The 19,416-nt window shown below is 38.7% G+C and overlaps 1 protein-coding gene across 5 annotated transcripts in view; it reads right to left on the bottom strand.

Moving 5' to 3' along the window:
- The window catches only part of LOC110829709 (discoidin domain-containing receptor 2), a 405,885-nt gene that overhangs the window by 89,736 nt on the left and 296,733 nt on the right, over nucleotides 1-19,416 (bottom strand). For all 5 annotated transcript variants that reach the window (XM_087351872.1, XM_087351871.1, XM_022063712.2 and 2 more), the window contains one exon: nucleotides 9,047-9,152. In XM_087351872.1, coding sequence (XP_087207998.1) covers nucleotides 9,047-9,152 — 106 coding nt within the window. The remainder of the gene's footprint in view (nucleotides 1-9,046; nucleotides 9,153-19,416) is intronic.

Below are 19,416 nucleotides of genomic sequence, written 5' to 3'. Positions count from 1 at the left end.
CATGTACAACAGAAAGTATCGAAAGAGAAAATTGGCAGAGATACCGATACTACAATGGAACTGATTCTCTTTTGTACTATATCAACAAGGCCCATATATGGGAGAGAAGAAGACTTCAATAAAATTGTTGTTGGAGGGAATCCAAGGAGACGTTGATGTTACATGTTAAAATTGCTCGCATCCACATACAGAGCAGAACATAACATCACTTGTACAATGAACTGCTGATACCCAACAGAGAGAATCTTGTGAAACAGCGACACCCATCAGCTTCACGCACTGTACGAGCCCCCGATGGAACAAATCTTCAGCGCGAACCGTTTACAAGGGCACACAAGTACATACGACTCTCGTTATACGCACTTTCGCAGACCGTGTTCTCACATATCCGCTGTTTTATTTCAGTATCATAAGGAGTATCAATATCCATTTTCATACTAAACGCTAAGTTTAATCTGGTTACATTAACACATTGTTTCCCGTATTAGGGTCACAAGTACTGAAATATACATATGGTTAGCTCCTAAAACGGATCGTTGTTATTAAATAAAAATGTATTTGTTGATGCATTAAAATTTATTTTTGTGTATTAACGTACATAAATAATACTGACTTATATCGACATATTTATGAGTTCCCGATTCTGTGACACAGATTTATAAGAGATTATGTAAATTCAGGTTCTGTCTCTGTGAAATTACGTCTTTCTTCTTTTGTAAAAATCAGTTAAGTTTCACTACGAAACGCAATTTAGCCAGATCTGTGGCTGCGTCAAAAACACAAAATTTTAAAACTGCGCTTTCCGTCACACCGTGCGTGCCTTCATCACAAACAATTACGATTTTAATGGTAAAGTTCATATCACATTCCATTTCTCTTGTCAGAAATGAGTTGAAACTTTACGCCTGGCGCGATGTGTCACATGTAGTCGAAGGCTTCGGCTGTTGAACTTCAGATGATAATTACAATTCCAGCCAGTGAGCATTCTGAATCCATTTTCTCGTCTGCACTGCATATATCACGTTCCTTATTTAAGGCTCGTCTATATCTTAAACGTGAGCCGGGATAGCTCAGTCAGTATAGTGACTAGCTACGGGCTGGACGACCGGGGTTCGATCCCCGACGGGGGGCAGAGGATTTTTCCTCTAGCCTCTGCGTCCAGACCGGCTCTGGGGCCCACCCAGCCTCCTCTACAATGGGTACCGGGGTCCTTTCCCGGGGGTAAAGCCGGCCGGGGCGTGATGCTGACCACTCACCCCCCATCTAATGCCGAGGTCAAGGAAGAGAGGAGCTATACCTCCACTCCCCCCCAAACGCCTACATGGCGTATAGTGGGACAAACTTTACTTTACTTTAAATATATCTTTAACCCTGTTTTAGTCGGCAGAAATGAAACACATAATACGAGTTATGTTATCTTCTATATTCACATAAATATTTCGAGAAAATTTATTATAACGCAAATTTTTTGTTAACATCGATTAACAACGTACCAAGAATCTTGCGAAACCCAAGGCCTTCAAAGTTTCCGTTATAATTGGACACTATAACTCGATACACATTTCACGTTCCTTCACAGTCCCTTAGCTAGAACTGCGAGCCAAGATTCAAAGCCTTAACGCGGTCCATCACTTATTCACCTGTTTTACCTTCTCATATCCGTCTGTCCGTCCCTTTCTCACTGTTTATGATACATCTTACTCTGTATTAGAGTTCCTCTCACTGTTCTTAACACATTTTATTTTGAGTTATCTCAGTATAGATCTGAATACAAAGTTTTCATGGTTGAAATTAAATCGACATTCCCAACACGTGGATAACACACGAATCCAAAGAGATGAGCTAATAGTTCACACTAAGTTCAACTTCCCTGAAAATATTCATTATTATGACACTCCTTGGTGTCCCTTACCTAATCTGTCTGAGAGAGGACACTCTTTGTAGACAACAGTTAACAGAACAGCAGCAGGGAGCGAAATCCAACTGGCAGTTGTAATCAGATGTTTCACTAAACAAAATCATCTCTTAAGGCATTTATTCTAATTCGAATGAAATTTGACATTTTCACGGCTGCCAGTTTGAAGATGATGTTCCAGGTTATTGCGTCTTGTAGTCTGGTAGAAGCTTACCGACGTTTCAGAGGAGAAGTTCCAATTTCCGTCTCCGACAACAGTTAACAGAGCGACTTTTCACCATTTATACTGTGTATGGACATTTTAACTATAGTTATACGTACCTTTATCGAGATAGTTTAGTAAGATCTATTTTGAAACAGTCAAACACAAGACTGAATGAGCATGTCTCTTGCGATGCTCCTCAGAGGAACGTCAGATAAAGCTGTCTTACATCACACGGTCTACAGACAGCCTCGGAACATCTTATAAGCTCATAAATTATGTATCCAGACGCTAGTAGAAAAGCTCAAGGACTTTTTTTTCCCCAAAAATGACATCTCAATTTTGTTACTGATGTTTCCATAAAGCATGTTAATAAACGGAGTATCTGTATAAAGGTTTTTCCCCGTAATTTGACTCTAATGGGTATTCATTTATATACCCGTTGTAGTACGCTTGATATAGTAATTTCCTACTTCAATTTCTGTAGAACACAATTTCGAGTTTTAGTCTCTCATCATGCACAGGGACTTTCGTATCGCATCTTCGTACTACGAGAAGCTGGAATAGGAGACGTGGGTAAGGGACACAGACCATTCCGGGTAGAAAGCAAGAGAAAAGTGTACAAAACGGGTGGCGTAGTCGGATGAAACAGGAAAACTGGGTGATAGGACAGGAAATAAAGAGATCTCACTCCAGCAGTTGGGAAGAAGGATTTTAAATTTTCATAAAGCTGACAGGAGCAGCGGGCGAAAGGGATGGAACCGTTCGCTGCTCGTCTATCTGCAATGCTCGTGATGTCCCTACGCCCACTACATTCACTGCACGTACTGCTTAAATTTAAAATGGCTGCGTATCACCTTTCACACGATGAAGAGCTCTACAGCCATTATGCAGTAGGAAAATGGTGAATGAACACGAGGACGGACAGGAGAAAATTACAAATTCTTAAAGGAACTATGAACAACTCAGCTCGGAATTCCCCTCCGCTTTTATAGAACCCAAAGGATCATTACCGTTTTCAAAACCCACAGTTGGTTCGTATCCTGAGACATTCCGTTTCTTTAACATACATTTTAATATTATCCACTCATCTACGCCTGGGTCTCTGAAGTAATCTCTACCTTTCAAGATTCCCCAATCAAAATTCCATAAGCATTTCTCATCTCTCCTACATGCTCTATACGTTTCGCCCATATCACTACAGTTGCTGTGATAATCCTAATGATATTTGGCGAAGATTCCAAAATATTCACTTTCCTTCTTTTTCCTCCAATAATTTCGGAAGCGAAATTATTAACAAAACATTTGAATGATCGTGATACAGGCACGCAAAATATTAATTCCTTGTTTTACGTGGAATTTGTTTAATTCGAAATTCAGATACGAATATGACAGTATTATGCAGCTTAAGATAGACGGGATGTGCTACAGCATCGGGGTAGTGGGAGAGGGAGGGGGAGGGGGAAAGAGGTGCCATAAACACGTCCAAAATTTCATATCCCGTCTGTGTGTCAAGCTCACAGAATCCATTTCCTTTCCAGTTCCTTTCTGGTTGGACGGTCCGCTTCTAGTGTTCGCTCTGCTAAGAACAGGGGAACTAATTGGAAGAGTGTCATCGAACGCCACGGCCAAGTAGTTAGCATCCCGCTACCCCACTTTGTATTCGGGAGGTCTTCGGTTCAGATCTCGGCCCGGAGGCTGAAAACCCTGGTTGAAGTTGTTCATGGTTTTCATCAGTCCCTCAGTACAAATATCTCCACAACACCGAAAATTAAACCATGGCCGCTTCCTTCCTCATCCCTTCAAATTCAGTATGCATTGACCATTTTAACATTATAAGCTGTACTGACAGCGTAGGTGGATAAACCACAAATGAAAAGAACGAACATAGTCAATATTTCAGCATTCAAAAAATTTTCAGTATAATGAAGAGATTTGTTATACCTGATGTCATATGACTTCATCGTAACTTGTGGAATTTCTAATTCAAAATGGAGTCTCCTCGGGGTATCAGCCGCGTAATAACGGTGTTACAATCCAACATTTCCGTTCACCCTGAGAAAACTTCATTCAATTAGTCGACTCGAAAGCTTTGTTATTGTTTTCAATAAGCAATTTGATCTATAGGTCAATGAATGCGTCAGTTACGTCATATCATTTATAATTGGGAGAATGATGTATCGGTTCATCATTTTAATGTTCATCTGATGGCACATTACTTGCCTTTATTAAATCAATTCGATTTATCAAAAGAAAGAACTAATCAGAACTGGAAGCACTGTAGAGTCTAACTCAATAGAAGTATGTGTTTGTACATGTCCATCAGCGGACCGGTCGATGAGTAGAATTTATCCAGATAGGTTCATATCATAACAACTTTATCTCATTCACACTAGAGACTGTCTTGTGGTAACGAGATTAAAGGTTAGACGTATATAACTAATCTATTTTAATGTATGGGGAAAACTATATTTTCATAATATCCTCACAGTCTGTATAACGTTTACATTACTTTACCACACCACTTATTAACATTTATTTATACAATTTATCAACACTCGGTACTTTGAATTTGTGCAGTTACTGGTGGTAAGATTGCAAACCTTTTTCACAGATAGGTAAATGTATTAAAATATAAAAGAGGAAAAGTGACTTGGATGATAGTCCATATCCAATTTTCGGAAATCTTTCTTATGTGTGTACCTATTTTAAAAAAAGTGTCACGTTTTCGAATATTCACAAAAAGTAATAAAGGTCGAGCAACAAATCTTAACATTTAATTCGGATCACATCCGTACTTTTAGGGAAAATAAAAATAATTCTTAACATTAATTCGTGACACTTTACCGGTAAATTTTCACCGTATTCTCGACCTTATGCTCACTCCCGGTGGCACATTAAAAGTTGTATATTCCCGTCCGCATTTTTGTAAGGGTGGGGGGAGGGGGATATGTATGTGTAGGTTTAGGTAAAATGTACGCGAGACGCCTTTCAGACAGACGAAATATACTTCCCCTTACTGAGCTGAGACAGTGGCCATTAATAATTCCATTCTCACTCGCGTTTACAAGTGTCAGATGAAAATGTTGGTCTGGGACTATTTTTTTCATTCGTACAGTTTCAATATGAGCGTGATGACGTTTCTAGATTTGGGGAAGGGGGCGGGGGGTTATAGTGTAGTCTTTCTCAAGTATCGTGTAGATCGGTTTAAGTTTCACGGCTTAAGCAGTTTCATTTAGGTGTCACATGCGTCTTCGACGCCTCTCTCGCTGTATGTGTGATCTCGTTAAACAAGGAAAATATGGAAATGAATTTGTATTCTGCTTCTAAAATTGACAAGGATTGAATAAATCAGACCGAGAAAATTATTCTCTGACAACTTGTTCCTCTTTTCCTTGCAAGTTGAACGCTGTTTGCTAAATAATTCTTCAGGACAAACTGATCTCCTGTCTTTGAAAAATAAACAGAAACTATCGACCTCTGTATTATTGTCATTGGTCCAATAAGCGATGACTCACTGACTCCTCCACGCCACACGCCACAACCGCACTCACTGTCCCGATTAAACGACATGGCGTCCCAAATAAGAAAAGCAAATTCCTGTTATTTTCTCGATTAACCGATAGCCCAATTAACCGGAATCTACTGTATTATAATTGGGCATCGCCAATTGTTTCAACTAATTCTATGGAGAAAAATTATTTTTAAGACATCCAAGAAATTACATCCGAAGGTTTATTACCGCGTTCACAAAAGCGCATGGCATGACTACACCGTATCATGAACTAGACTGATCAAGACCACATCTTCAAGTTATATTTATGAGACCTATTTTAATATTATTCTTACATCTGAGCATTGGTCTCACAACTGGCCTCGAACGTTTAGGTTTTCCCAAACAACTTACTTACTCAAGTGACCAATTACGGACACCGCGCTGGAAGGAAGGTTTCTATGACGATCGATCACCAGCACTGTAGTCAATAGAACCCATTATAAATGAGCTCAGGTCACAAAGACTGAAAAACAAAGGGGACTGGTCTGACATTCAATAAATCCCGAATAACTTTAAAAACTATAAGGAAAGGAAATCATCGTCAGCATAAATTCTCGACGCGCGCTCATGTGAACAAGTCGTTATACGGCACATGCATGAATGTATGTGTACGTGGCTCCACAGAGTCGGGGGGGGATGATTTCACCCCACTGCAAGTTCCACAAACTTCCGTAGCTACTCCGCCACTATACACTGTGGTCTAATGGTTTCCTCGCGGGGCCCAGTGTGGATATCATATAGTCAACAATAAATCTTATTAATTTTCCATAAAGGCAGTGGATAGGGTCTTCTCGATTTCTCTTCCTTTATATTTATTCCACTGCCTCACAACTTACCCCCCCCCCCCACCATCCCTAAACTCCTGACGTTCTCAATCACGTAGAAACGCTCAAACTATTAGTGCAGAGAGTCACACTTGCACTCAGGGATTCCACATTCGAATACCAGACAGCCACAAGCTATTCTAGAGAAAAAGATTTTTAAAAAAAATTCTTCAGTCCCTCCACGATAATGTTGGGAAATTATTTCAAAATATGCACAAATCATAATTTATTTTATTCGATAACCTTGATACCATACACCACCGACAAGTGACTATCTGTCCAGATTCGTGTTTGGGGAGTCACGGGTTCATATCGTGCTTCGGGGACAGGCTGTCTTTTGTTGTTTTCCTTAGATCGACCAGTCAAATGCCGGGAAAGGACTTCAAATTATTCCACGGTCGCTTCCTTACCTGTCCTTTACAATTAATTACTCATCATCATTCAATGCTGCACACTTTAACTTAATCTGAGCTACTATTGTCGGCGTCGTCATAAGAAACGCAGATAAATACAAGTAATAAACTTTTATGCAAATACATTATCAACTAGCAGAGAATTTCTCTACACAAATTTCATTACGAATATGGAGAAATTAAGTTAATAACAAACATACTATACTTACTTTTCTTCAAGAAAGATAATTCTGAAATAGCAGTGGGGATTAAAAGGGGATGGTCAATAAGTAGATTCCCTTTCGCCTTCGTCTGTCTCCCGGAATAATAACTCTTCTCCCCAAAGTCAGTCATGCACAGACATCACCTACCGTGGCTTAGCAACGTCTTCCGGGGTTTGCAAGATTTTTCTTCACCCCCTTAACAAAGATCTTCTTCTCTCTCGTTTGACCATGCAGTCCCCATGCATCTTGCATCCTCTGAACCTCCCCTTCTTTTCACCCCTTACATCAATTATTCAGCTTTACTACTGCACAATCTTCCACATTTCAAGAAGTTTATTTTTTTTAGACACAGTTAATGAACAGTGATAGAATCAATATTATCTGGCATATTCAGAGATAAAAAATAAAAATATGCCTATTTGTAAAGACAGTAACAAATTCCTTAAATCGGATTAAAAAAATTATCCTTGAACAAGAGGGCCTTATATTGTGACAATTAATTAGCACAGTTTTGAACAGAATTTTAAGCAAATCATTCGATGTTTAGGCCTGTAAGTATTAAAGTACAACATAAATTACAAAATAAAATGGTTACAGTCTTAATATAACGTATATATCTGAATCTAAATTCAAGAATATTGTTAATTTTACGTAAGCTGAAGGAAAGCTTGTCTGTCAAACTTGGACCTGAACGGACGACCTACAAAAAGCAATAACCACCCTACACATGCCGACCAAATTCAGAATCCCTGATAAGATTAGCTGGTCAAAAAATTCCCCGCCCTTACAGAACCCTAAGTTTCATTACCGTGTCCACAAAAGCCCGTCACAGATCCCTATCCTGAGCCACATGAAATGAGTCCAAACAGTGTCTTGCCACTTACGTTCTGTTTTAATAATATCCTAACATTTATGTCACGGTCAGCCACATGAACTGCATCCTTCATGCTTTCCGCCCAAAATCATCGTCATATTTCACACAAAGGCTATTCGATGCTTTACATTCTTGCAGTTGATGTAACGTCGTAAAATAAACGAGCAAACAAAGGAAACGGTCAATCGACAACAAAACCCGTAAGCATCGTGGAATTCTTACGGCCTGATTAGGCAGTTCAGGATGACGTCTCGGCACCCACACGACTGCTCGCCCGAATCGTCGTCAGTGTGTACGATTGCGGTGTACCGGTACGGCCATGAGCAGTCGAGCATGAATCCTGGGGTCCCTCCAAGTACATAACCATACAGGGATACATTAGGAGACGGTGTTTAAGCTCTGCGAGATATTGTTCCGGTTGAAGTGGTGGGGAAAACCGAGATTTTTCGCTGCCGCAAATCGGCATGTCTCGTGAGAGACGACTATCGTCACAATCCAAATCACAAACAAGATGTAAACTGTACGCTCTGAAATCTGCGAGGACTGCGACAAGTAGGGGAGGTGCCCCTATGAAATCCGCGGACTCAGACATATGAACAGACGAGACGGTGAAAATGACTCAGGTATTAAGAAAATAATGTAAATGTTGTGCCTGAAAAGACTATTGTACAAGAAGTAATGTAACAGATTAGAAATAAAGATTATATTCGAATAAGTGAATATTCAACTTATAATACAAGTATTAATTAAAAAATAGTTTTTTTAATTTTAACCGTCTAATCACAATAAAATATTTTATTAAATATTAAAATATTATTACTACAATTAACATTCAATATTTAAAATATTTAAAATATATTAAAATGATGCTCCTTCTATCGAAATGTTCGATTTACAACTAGAGCATGAATATTTTAAATATTGAATGTTAATTGTAGTAATAATATTTTAATATTTAATAAAATATTTTATTGTGATTAGACGGTTAAAATTAAACAATTATAATCATCACAATATGACGCAACATTATCATCTCATAAAAAAACAGTTGCTACTTACCGTCCGAATTGGGGTCCAACGTTACCACTGTCGAAGGATGAACTCGCGGTAATATCTTCGTCTCGTATCACTCCAGACTCCATCCCCAAGGGTGCAATGCATTGGGCTGAAACACAAGAAACTTCCTTTTAAAGAACTGCTCCCCGAAAGCAATCTAAGCGGTAGACACAAAATTTATATTACAGGGCATATTTCCACGGTCAGAGAGACAGGTCTGTAGGAAAATGGTTGTAGGGACATATATCTATTGTTTATTTCAAAATGTATTATTACTGCTGTAAAATTCCTTTTAATTTCACAGGGTGACAGTGTATTTCTTATCCATATCCTTCACAGTTCTGTCGTTCCCCTTAAATCTTATTCCATCCAAACTATGACGTTACGTAATGACAAAACTAAGCAGTGATACGTGTTACGTTGTTTATACAATTTCCGTGAAGTTCACATTCATTTTACACAGCAAAATCAAAATGTGCTTTATGTAATACAGATTTCGAAACGCAAAGCCAAAGAAATCGAGCAGGAGAGTTCATGTAGCCAGGCATGTGTTTTAAAACTTTCCTGGTATACAAACTATCACAACCTGAATTATTCTGTGACTTTTTTTAAGTCCATTCCTATCAATACGAACAGACCAAAACCTCTTCAACTATATTTACTTCCTGTTCACCGTATATTATCGTGGTTTCTTATTATTCGACGGTATGAAATATATACGTTTAATAATAATCTATTCTAACTCGTAAAATTACACCACACAAAACGATCTATCCAAATCCCAGGCTATTCTAACTTTTCAGTCACACTTACAGTTTGATACAAAGGTCACAAATTCATTCTTAACCGCATTAAACTCAATCTACCGTGAAAACGTCCTTGAAAAATTGTTATAGTGTGATGTCCAAAGCGAACATAAATAACTTGAAGAAAACCTAAGAGACAGGGAAGGTCCCAGCCATTTCTGGCATGAGATCAAAAGGCTTGATTACATCTTCATAGGATCCTCAATACCATCAATCACGTATGAAGACAGTTCAGGCTTCTTGAAAGTGGACCACATATTCTTCCACGAACAAAAATGTAGATGAGATAGGGAAAAAATACAAAAAAATCATTTTGTGACTCTGGCTTCTTGGCTGTATGACACGTGGGTGTTGTCTCGCTTTCAATAATAATTTCTGTTTTACAGTATTACTATCAGAAAACTTAACATAGTGATGTAAGCTCATAAGAACATGGCTGTTTGTCTCTTGCAACATTTTATTATGGTTTTCAACGCACGATGACTTGTTATAAATTCAGCATGAGATAAGCATAAATTCTATGATTGTATACTTATAATTAATTAAAATTAATGTTGAAGGGCTTGTTTAAATCGCAGATATGTCACACGACATTTTAATTTTTCGTAAATTTCTTCAGCTTAAGAATTACTTTCAAGCAGAAAGTGGCGAACTATCCTTCTCGATACTTTGTTATGTTTGTTCTTAAATAAAAGTGAGGTTACGATATACAGAGGTTAATACTGATCTTCAGAAGTTATTAAAGATAAAGTTATGATTCTCCTAGAGAAAAAAGTTTTTGCTTTATCTAAACACTTTCATGGTATATTATGATGAAGTATCTTATAAGTCTAAAGTAATATTATCGTTAGTTGCAAAGCAGAGAGCGGGTTTTGAAGATACATTCAGAAGATAAAGAAAATTACTTCCAAGTCTCCTGTAAAGCTTTTATATACATCTTGTCGCCACAGAAAATCGTTGGCATTACAGGTTTCTTTTTTTACTCAAAAATGGAAAATTTTTAATACATAATATTTTATATTTTACTGTTTAACTTATACTGAATTGTTCAAGGAAACCTATTCAACGTACAACGTATATGTATAATAGTAGTATAAAAATTCGGATGCAACTGTTATGTGGGTAACGTTCTACAAAATAAATTATTTTCAAATACTGAAATTTAATTGTGTTATTTTTTATTTTTGTCTTGTTTTCTTTATGGTTTACTTTTAAAGTGTTATTTATTAACGAAAGAAGTTGTTTGTCATTCCAATAATAATATTAATACTTCTTCTGAACACATGTTCGTCCTTTCCGCCTTTGAAACCGCAGCGTATATAAATAATATTTAAGAATTCAATTCGTACCAGGAATAAAACACCACCTATTCATTATAAAAATTAATTTATGAACTTTGTTAAAGGAATAATCGTTGTTTCCTCTGACAAATCATACAAAACCCATAAATATAACATGCACAATTACTAATTCTTAAAGTAGGTGATATATAGTTACCACTGGGCTTTAAAGGATTAAGATATTAGTTAAAGCAGATGATACATTTGAGGGTTAATCAAAATGGGCCAATTTATTCAACATGAATACCTAAACATTACTGGAAACAGAGCACAGGAAAGTGCAATAAGGCTTGTAGGCTGCTGTCAAGATTCCACGGCAGACATACGTAGTATTCCTTCTTCAGAGCCTGGAGATTTCTGCGACTGGCTGCTATTACAGAACCTCAGTCTTGGGACGGATCAAATGAACCGTAGCGGGTTTGCCGATGATGCCGGGGGAAATTCGTAACTATCCTAGCAGTAAGAGCACCGTCTCGCCCGTCCTTCTCTTGTTTCAAGGAAAAAAGGAAAAGAAAAGAGGAAGACTCCCTAAACATCCGACTCGAAGAGGAAATCCTATCTTTCCTCACACTTCCTGTAGACTTTCTTATATAATTTTTATATGCTGTAACCTACTGTGTCTTCCTTAAGACAAAAAATAAGGTACAAACGAAAAAAATAAATTAACATATTTGTATATTCTCGAATGAAAGCTGCATAATTCACCCTTTTCACCAGCAGTGCAAGAAGGGAACTTAAATTAAGAAGCATCAAATGCGATGGATGCAGTCGCTCTCAGAAACAAACGCGTAAAAGATTTGTCAGAAAAGCGAGGAAAACTGGAAGACCAAGATAAAGACGGACGCCTTCTATGAAACTTGTGATCATCTACAGGAATACGATGTTTAGCGGCGGACTTCCATTTCTGTAGTTATTGAACTTTTGGGTTCACAACAGACGAACAAATATTCCACTAAATTATTAAAGTTCATAAAATACTTACATTTTATCTATTACCTGCAATTAACATTTAAACATTACTTTTAATTATATATATATTATTAATACAAATGTAATGGTCTTCTGGGTTGCTGCTTTGTGCATTATTTCAACATTGTTTCGGAGGAACACAGATAGTTCACTGTGTGCAAACAGGCAAAATAATACATTAACATCACTTGTATTTTCTTTTTATTAAATTTGTATCTCTGTAATAGTGTTTGCCTGTCATAGGCCCTATGCTGTTGGCAAACACTCAACAAAGCAACAAAGGCATTGAACTATTATTATTATTATTCAATAAATGAATTGAATTATTATTATTAATATGGTGCATTTACATATTTAGTTTCATTTGTCTGTTTTTGTATTTTTAATGTTTATTTTTATTATTATTGAAATGAATTTAATTACTTATTATATTTTATCCTGTACTCTGGTTTAGTGCTTGGCTGTTATTGGCCTTTTTGGCTGCTGTCAAGCACTTAAATAAATGAATTCAATTGAATTTAATTTTGCAACTAAGGTTTCTACACTGAACATGTTGCATGCGAGCATAGTAGGCTGCAAAGTGTTCTATTTTGTGTGTTGCTACTATTAGGTAGCTTTTAGCAGGTTCACTACTAATATAGGTAACAAGGACGTTGAAATAATGCATTACATAGTATGGCCGATACTCAACTTTTCATCGTTGTCCTAATTTTGAAACAGATGAGGATAAGAGAGGGAAGAAGATACACGAATAAAAGGAAGAAGTGGGATACGGGATGATAATACGAGATAAATTATTACGCGATCAATTTTAACGGACCTTTCCGCTAGATGTGTATGTTCAACGATAGAAGTGCTCCAATTTTACATTTTATTCTCTTCAAGATCTTCTGTCCTTTAACGTTCGCTTTAGTACTCTCGAATCAAAAGTTAACGTTTCCCGGTACAAACTTATTTAATGTAACATCTCGCGAAATGGACCCTTAAAAGTAGAGTTGATGATAACTTTCGAAAAAGTTTTTAAATTGAAGAAAAATTTTAAAGTGTCACCTTTTTCTGTTTGAACAACTATATTTACAGACGCATTTCAGCCATCCTCCACGAAAATTGTAAGTAGGGAAGTTTGAATAAAGTACAGTGAAATGAGACAGTTAAAATATTGCTTAATAACTTAACTCAAAATGTTGCATGCACACATAACCAATTCCAAGCTAGCAAGCTTCTAAACTTGTATTACAGCCATATTTTCAGAACATTTTAATTTTGAAGACTTTATCTTCACATTAGTAAACGTCGAATTCATCCAGTTAATGTAGAAACTGGGGTGATTAATCGGAGCTCTAAAATAATACCGTGGTTACTCTATAATTATAGAGTAAGCACGGTATTATCTTCATTAATTTTAACAGCTTCATTAACAAACAGACAAAGAGTGTGGCAATGTCCTCCTTGAGCGTTTACACGTAGTAAAAAATCTTTCTTTGTCACTCTACACAGCTTGTTCCGGAGACTTGAGACTTCAAGGAGGTTGTCTGGACCGCCTCCTCTTAGTGTAAATCTTATCCCTTGTGAAAATTGCATATATTTTTTTCAGAAACATATGGATCCTAGTACACTATGAATATGTTTATCCGTTCCAAAACCGGATTAAAGGGTATTATATAGATGCATAAATTGTAAACTTTGTATAAAAGCCAGTTTTAATTTTTTTTTAAAAACATGACCATATTAAAGTAACATGTCTGAAGCAGCGTTACGCATAAATTTCCATGCAGTATAGGCGGGATGTTAATATGCAAATAGCTCGCAAACTTATCGGGTACGTGGATCAGAAAGGGAACAGTTATTATTTACAGAACTCCCTTTTTCCGTCTGATTTTGCTTAGAGTAAAGGAAGAGAGAAAAATTGTTTGGTCCCGAATAGTAGGAAGAATTTTATCCTTAATGAAACGCGGAAGATCTATCCATATAACGGCTACTAGACAGCCTATTTCAAGAGCAACTCCGTCCCCCGACCCCCTACCCCCCAGAGCGACGGCCGTCCATCTGGTGCATTTTCCAACGAGAAACATCGATCAGGTAGTTTTAGTCCAATACAAACTGCAGGAATGCAGCAATGACGAGTCAAACTCCGAAATGCAAACCGTGTAAAGCTTCTTCTGGGACGTAGAAACTAACCGATGTTACAGAGGTATGCGGTGCTGCCTTGATCATCACGGTATCCACCATGACACCAACGTTTCGGAGAAACTGTCTCTATCTTCAGTATATACGGCGTGATACGCCAGGTTAAGAACCGCGGTTAGTACCTCAAATCTCACGGAATTATGACTTGCTTCTCATGAAAACTCTGATCATCACGAAACGACAGAAATTAAACACAAGTATCCCAGACTAAATATCTAAAAAAAAAATATTGCAGAATAAAAACAAAACGAACAAACACGAGGAGATGTGAAATAAATAAGAGTTATGTATGAATATGTGCACTGAATAAATTCACACAAACAATTTGAAGCCCGATCTACTAACACTAAATAACATTCAATTGAATAAAAATTTTCTTGGATATTATCCATCGTCTAGTAAATATAAAACGTAAAAACGACGTTTCGGAGATAGGGATTAGCTCTATCGAGTGGGCCCAACTGTGTAGGAACCTGAAGACGGAGATAGAGTCCCATCTCCGAAACGTCGTTTTTACGTTTTATATTTACTAGACGATGGATAATATCCAAGGAAAAAGTCCGGAGATAGGGATTAGCTCTATCTAATGGGCCCAACTCTGTAGGAACCTGAAGACGGAGATAGAGTCCCATCTCCGAAACGTCGTTTTTACGTTTTATATTTACTAGACGATGGATAATATCCAAGAAAATTTTTATTCAATTGACTCTTCACCATCGTCAAGAAGTTTTAGATTTGATATACTAAATAACAGGGTTAGGCCTCGAAAAAGTTAAGTGATCAAATTTAGTCAAAAAATACACAAATGCGATATGACGCGCGCGATCACTAGCAACGTCTTTTACAACCAAGTGTAAGTTCAGAAACCATGACGCCAGCAGTAGAGTATTCAGCAGTAACGGAATGACGTAAGACGGTCTGTGGAATCAGCAGAAGGCGGAGGAGGGAAAGAAGTTTCAATCTTCTCTGGGGCCTGCCTCCGAAAACACACCCTCCCGTTTAAAGATCACGTCGCTTTTTTCTGTGAGTTACAGATCAGCACTTTTTCTTTGAGTTGACGCTTAACGTGACGTAAAGCCACCGTGTGACTTGCAGGCCTACCAACAAAGTGTGGGTAGTTATAAAACTCCATCAGTCTGTTAAACCTAAAATATTTAGATACATGACCTGAAATGCAGTTTACATACCAGTCACACACAAAAAAAAATACAGAGTTGTTAAGACCAGTCTCACTGCAACGCTTGTTTCGGAGACCAAAGAGACTCCATTAATAAAATCTTCTCGGGCCAACAACCGCGTCGCTTGCTTAAACTCTGGCGACGTTTCGAGGGCCATCTCTATCCTCATTTTCAAAACAGAATTTAACCAAGTGACGCGGAAGCTGACCCGAGAAGTTTTTATTAATGACAATCGCCGTGAAAGCTTAACATCACACAAAGAGACTCCAGATGCAGTTTCGAATCTAAGCTATTTTGATTCAAGTTTTGGCTTTCCCAAGTATTTCGAGGAATATGCTTCTGAAGTACCTTAAAATAAGCCACTACCGCTTCCTTCCGAAGCCATGACTGAAAATCAGTGCACATAAAACTATATCTTCCTGTTTCGGTTCTCTCTTACAAATGGTTGCTACCACGAGGTTTCTTGATCACAATTCTATACGTTTTCTTGTTTCCCGTACGAAGAAAAAACTGGGTTTAGATCATAATCTTAGAATTTATGTGTACTTGAATTAATTAAGGTATCTGAAGGCGTCAACTACAAACTTCATGATAAAATCGGCAAACACTTCTTTGTGAACAGGGCTGGATCAATATTGAGCAGGAAGACTTACTACAGTAATTTCACACCACAAGAAAATATTTATTGAATAATGTGATGCCAGGAACCTTCATCATAATACAATTATTTTATTTTATTTAGTGTTCTGTCAGACGACAGGTCCATATGAACAGGATCCTTCAATCCTTTTCTCGGACTGGGACCTGTTCATATATACGTTCTTGGCAGATGATCCAGAAGTGGTTTGCCATTGCCTTCTTCTGTGTGTGTGTGAACGGAGTAATTGTTGGGATGCCACGGAGAAACCGGGGAAGCCCCCGGAGGAAAACTCCGTGTTGCCTAGACCACGGCCTTGCCCAACACAAGTTATAAATTCGGGCACCGCCGGGAATCGAAACCGAGATCCCAGGATTACAAGGCCAGCGTTCTAGCATGTAACAATTGTCCTCTTGTTATCAACAATAGGAAGGTCGTAACAAACTTTAGTTTAAGGTACAAATTTGTTCACTAAGGACGGGGGTGGGGGAAGGCGGCTGTGATCACCCCCTCTTCTGTAGGGGTTTTCACTCAAAACTGAGAAATGGTGATCGCAAGTATCAGAATTCTCCCCTTCGCACCAGAAGGAGAGAGACGAGGCGCTTAGCATTTAAGTGCACTGAGGGAACCACGACCCTGTTAGTCAGTCGTCTCAAGTAACTCCCTACGGGACCACTTGCACTAACTGCGCCTCCTTCCATGCCCCCACCCAACCCCCGCAGAACGTAGAACAAAGTACTTGTAGAAGGTGAGAGAACGAAATTCTAGAAGTCCCAATCGTTCCCACAGTTTCGAATTCGAAAGATCTGCAATACAAATGCGCCTTCTTTTATTTTCCGCAGCTGGGTTCTTCCTGATGCTTCCTAGCAGCCCTCCTTGCTTTACTCCCTAGGGATATCAAGCCCACCGGAAATGGCCGATACACTTACGCAGGGCAATAATGGGACCACCATTTGTGCAGAAGGAATAACGTTGATGTCATCCAGAAGTCAGTAACGGGCTTGGTCTGGCGGACGTCCTGTTGTACAGCCAATTTGTACTACTGCTGTTGAACACTCATGAATCAACTTTCGTTACAGACAGGAAGAGCTCAGCTCAGGTACTGAATCCAGAACAATGACGTCATAATCATCGCCTGTGGCGATATACGGAGGGCGGTACTTATGACTCGACGCCGCGTATACCGACTTGATCTTACGCCACCCGAATCCAGTCAGCATATTCCCACCCATGAAGATACCAACACGTGGAAATATTTCTTGTCAATTAAGAGTTACTTCCAATCATTCCAAGTACAGCTCGTGTTGGGGTGAATACGCTAATATCACAATCAAATGTAAACCTTCTAAATATATGAGACGCAAACCGATGGTATATCAAAGTAACTTGCGACAGAATTATTGGTACCTGCACGCAGGTGAGTGTCAGCTTATAAGAATAAATATTAAAAGTCTTTTCTTTTCATGAAAAGAAGATGACACTGGCAGGAACATGGCATCCCGAAAACATATTTCCTAGCCGCGGAATTTTGGCATGCAATCAAACTGTCTGCTCAGTCGACGGCTGTCAGTCGTATATTATAACGAAAAGGAAGGAAATAAAAGTGAAGATGGAAGAGAAGAGATCATCTTACCCTTCCGATATCCCCATATGTTATAGGCAAGACACGCAGTTGGAAAGTGGCAAAACAGGAAATTAATAAAGCGTACAGCTGTTTGCTTTGTCACGCCCTTGGTTCCATCTATCCATCAGCTAACCCGCCCAAACAAGTCTCCGCGGTGTCAGGGCGTCTCGCGACCGTGACCAGCGACATCACGCGTCTGCCAGAATCTCGCACCGAGAAGCGACTGCAACCCGTGACTGACTGGCTTGTTGCGTTCCTCGCCATAAGCAGGGACAAATTCATGGCTGCTGTCCGACGACTATTCAACGGATTTTAATTAAATTTAGTACGAAGGCAAACAAAGTTTTTTACCTGTCCATGTCGCAGCATAATAACCTACACTTCGCAGTACCTCAGTTGACAAAGCACTGTCTCGGTGACAATTCTGGTTATCGCGGCGATAAATATGAAGATGGCTGCCTTCTGGGATGTTGCTCCGTGTATTCTGGTCGATATTTGCCGACGTTTCAGAAGTACTCACTGCCTCCATCATCATAGAAACTACAGAGACCTATATTGGGAGCGTTAATAATTTATCTTAAAGAAACGGAGTGAGGATGTCAACTGATTCCAGCTGGCTCCGGACAGACTCAAGTGGCTTGTTTGTTACTCGTCAAATTTCCTAAAGGACAGAGAAATTCCTTTTCCAGCAGAGTGACAGATTGTCAAAAACTCCGTTTCATGACCGAGCATTCCGATGTTGTAGACAGAAGAAATTTTTAACAAAAAGTAGGTTTGTTATGTCGTAATGAGCATCACACTTTATACTTCATCTCTGACCTCTGCCTCCACGCGGCTTAAACTTACAATAAAGATAACCGAAACTCAGAGGCCTATCTCTCGTAATTACGGCGTGCAAGTTTGACGATGACTTCCCGGTGACCTCGCGTGTTGCTCAATTTACTATCCTGTCTCGCCTTGCAACTGCGAAAGCTGAGCTTGCGTGACACAATCAGTTGCAGACAGACGTCCACATGGCGCGTTTGCTCGGTGCCAGCTGATACACTACACCAATTCCATACCAGGCCTTCCCCATGTTCCACATTTGTGAGCCGAAGGCATTCAGCACTCGCCCATTTTGAATGCACCGCTATCAAAGGTGAACATATTTTGGGTAAGAAACTGTACACTTCACAGGACTACAAACAGAAAATATCGAGTTCGGTACTTGTTGGTTATCGGGACACAAAACGGGGGAGTCGAATATCTGGAGTTGGATTCGTCATTAATTGAAATAAAATATAATAACTTTGAAGTATATGTCATTTATCCACACTCATTAACCTAACCTAACCTAACCTAACCTAACCTATTTTTAAAGCGATGTGTCTCGAGTTCTAAGCCATTCAACCTCTGAAGCCGAAATTCGTCTAAATAATATTTTAACAAACCAGGCCCTACCGCGAAGAAAACACCACACTTAACCATTGCAAAGATCAACTGGTTAACGCTGTTTAAGGAAATAATCTCTGTTTACAGTGGGAATCATACGAAACCCATGAATGGAGTCACTGATTGCTGAAGAAAGTGGGACACATACTTACAATTGAGCTTTAAAGGGTTATTGAGAGTTGTTATGTGTTCTTCACGCTC

This window comes from Zootermopsis nevadensis, unplaced genomic scaffold (assembly GCF_977971745.1).
Source record: "Zootermopsis nevadensis isolate Lab colony 2312 unplaced genomic scaffold, Znev_1.0 Znev_ptg000020l, whole genome shotgun sequence".
Classification (NCBI taxonomy): Eukaryota; Metazoa; Arthropoda; class Insecta; order Blattodea; family Termopsidae; genus Zootermopsis; species Zootermopsis nevadensis.
This window is presented reverse-complemented; position numbering and strand designations above follow the sequence as displayed.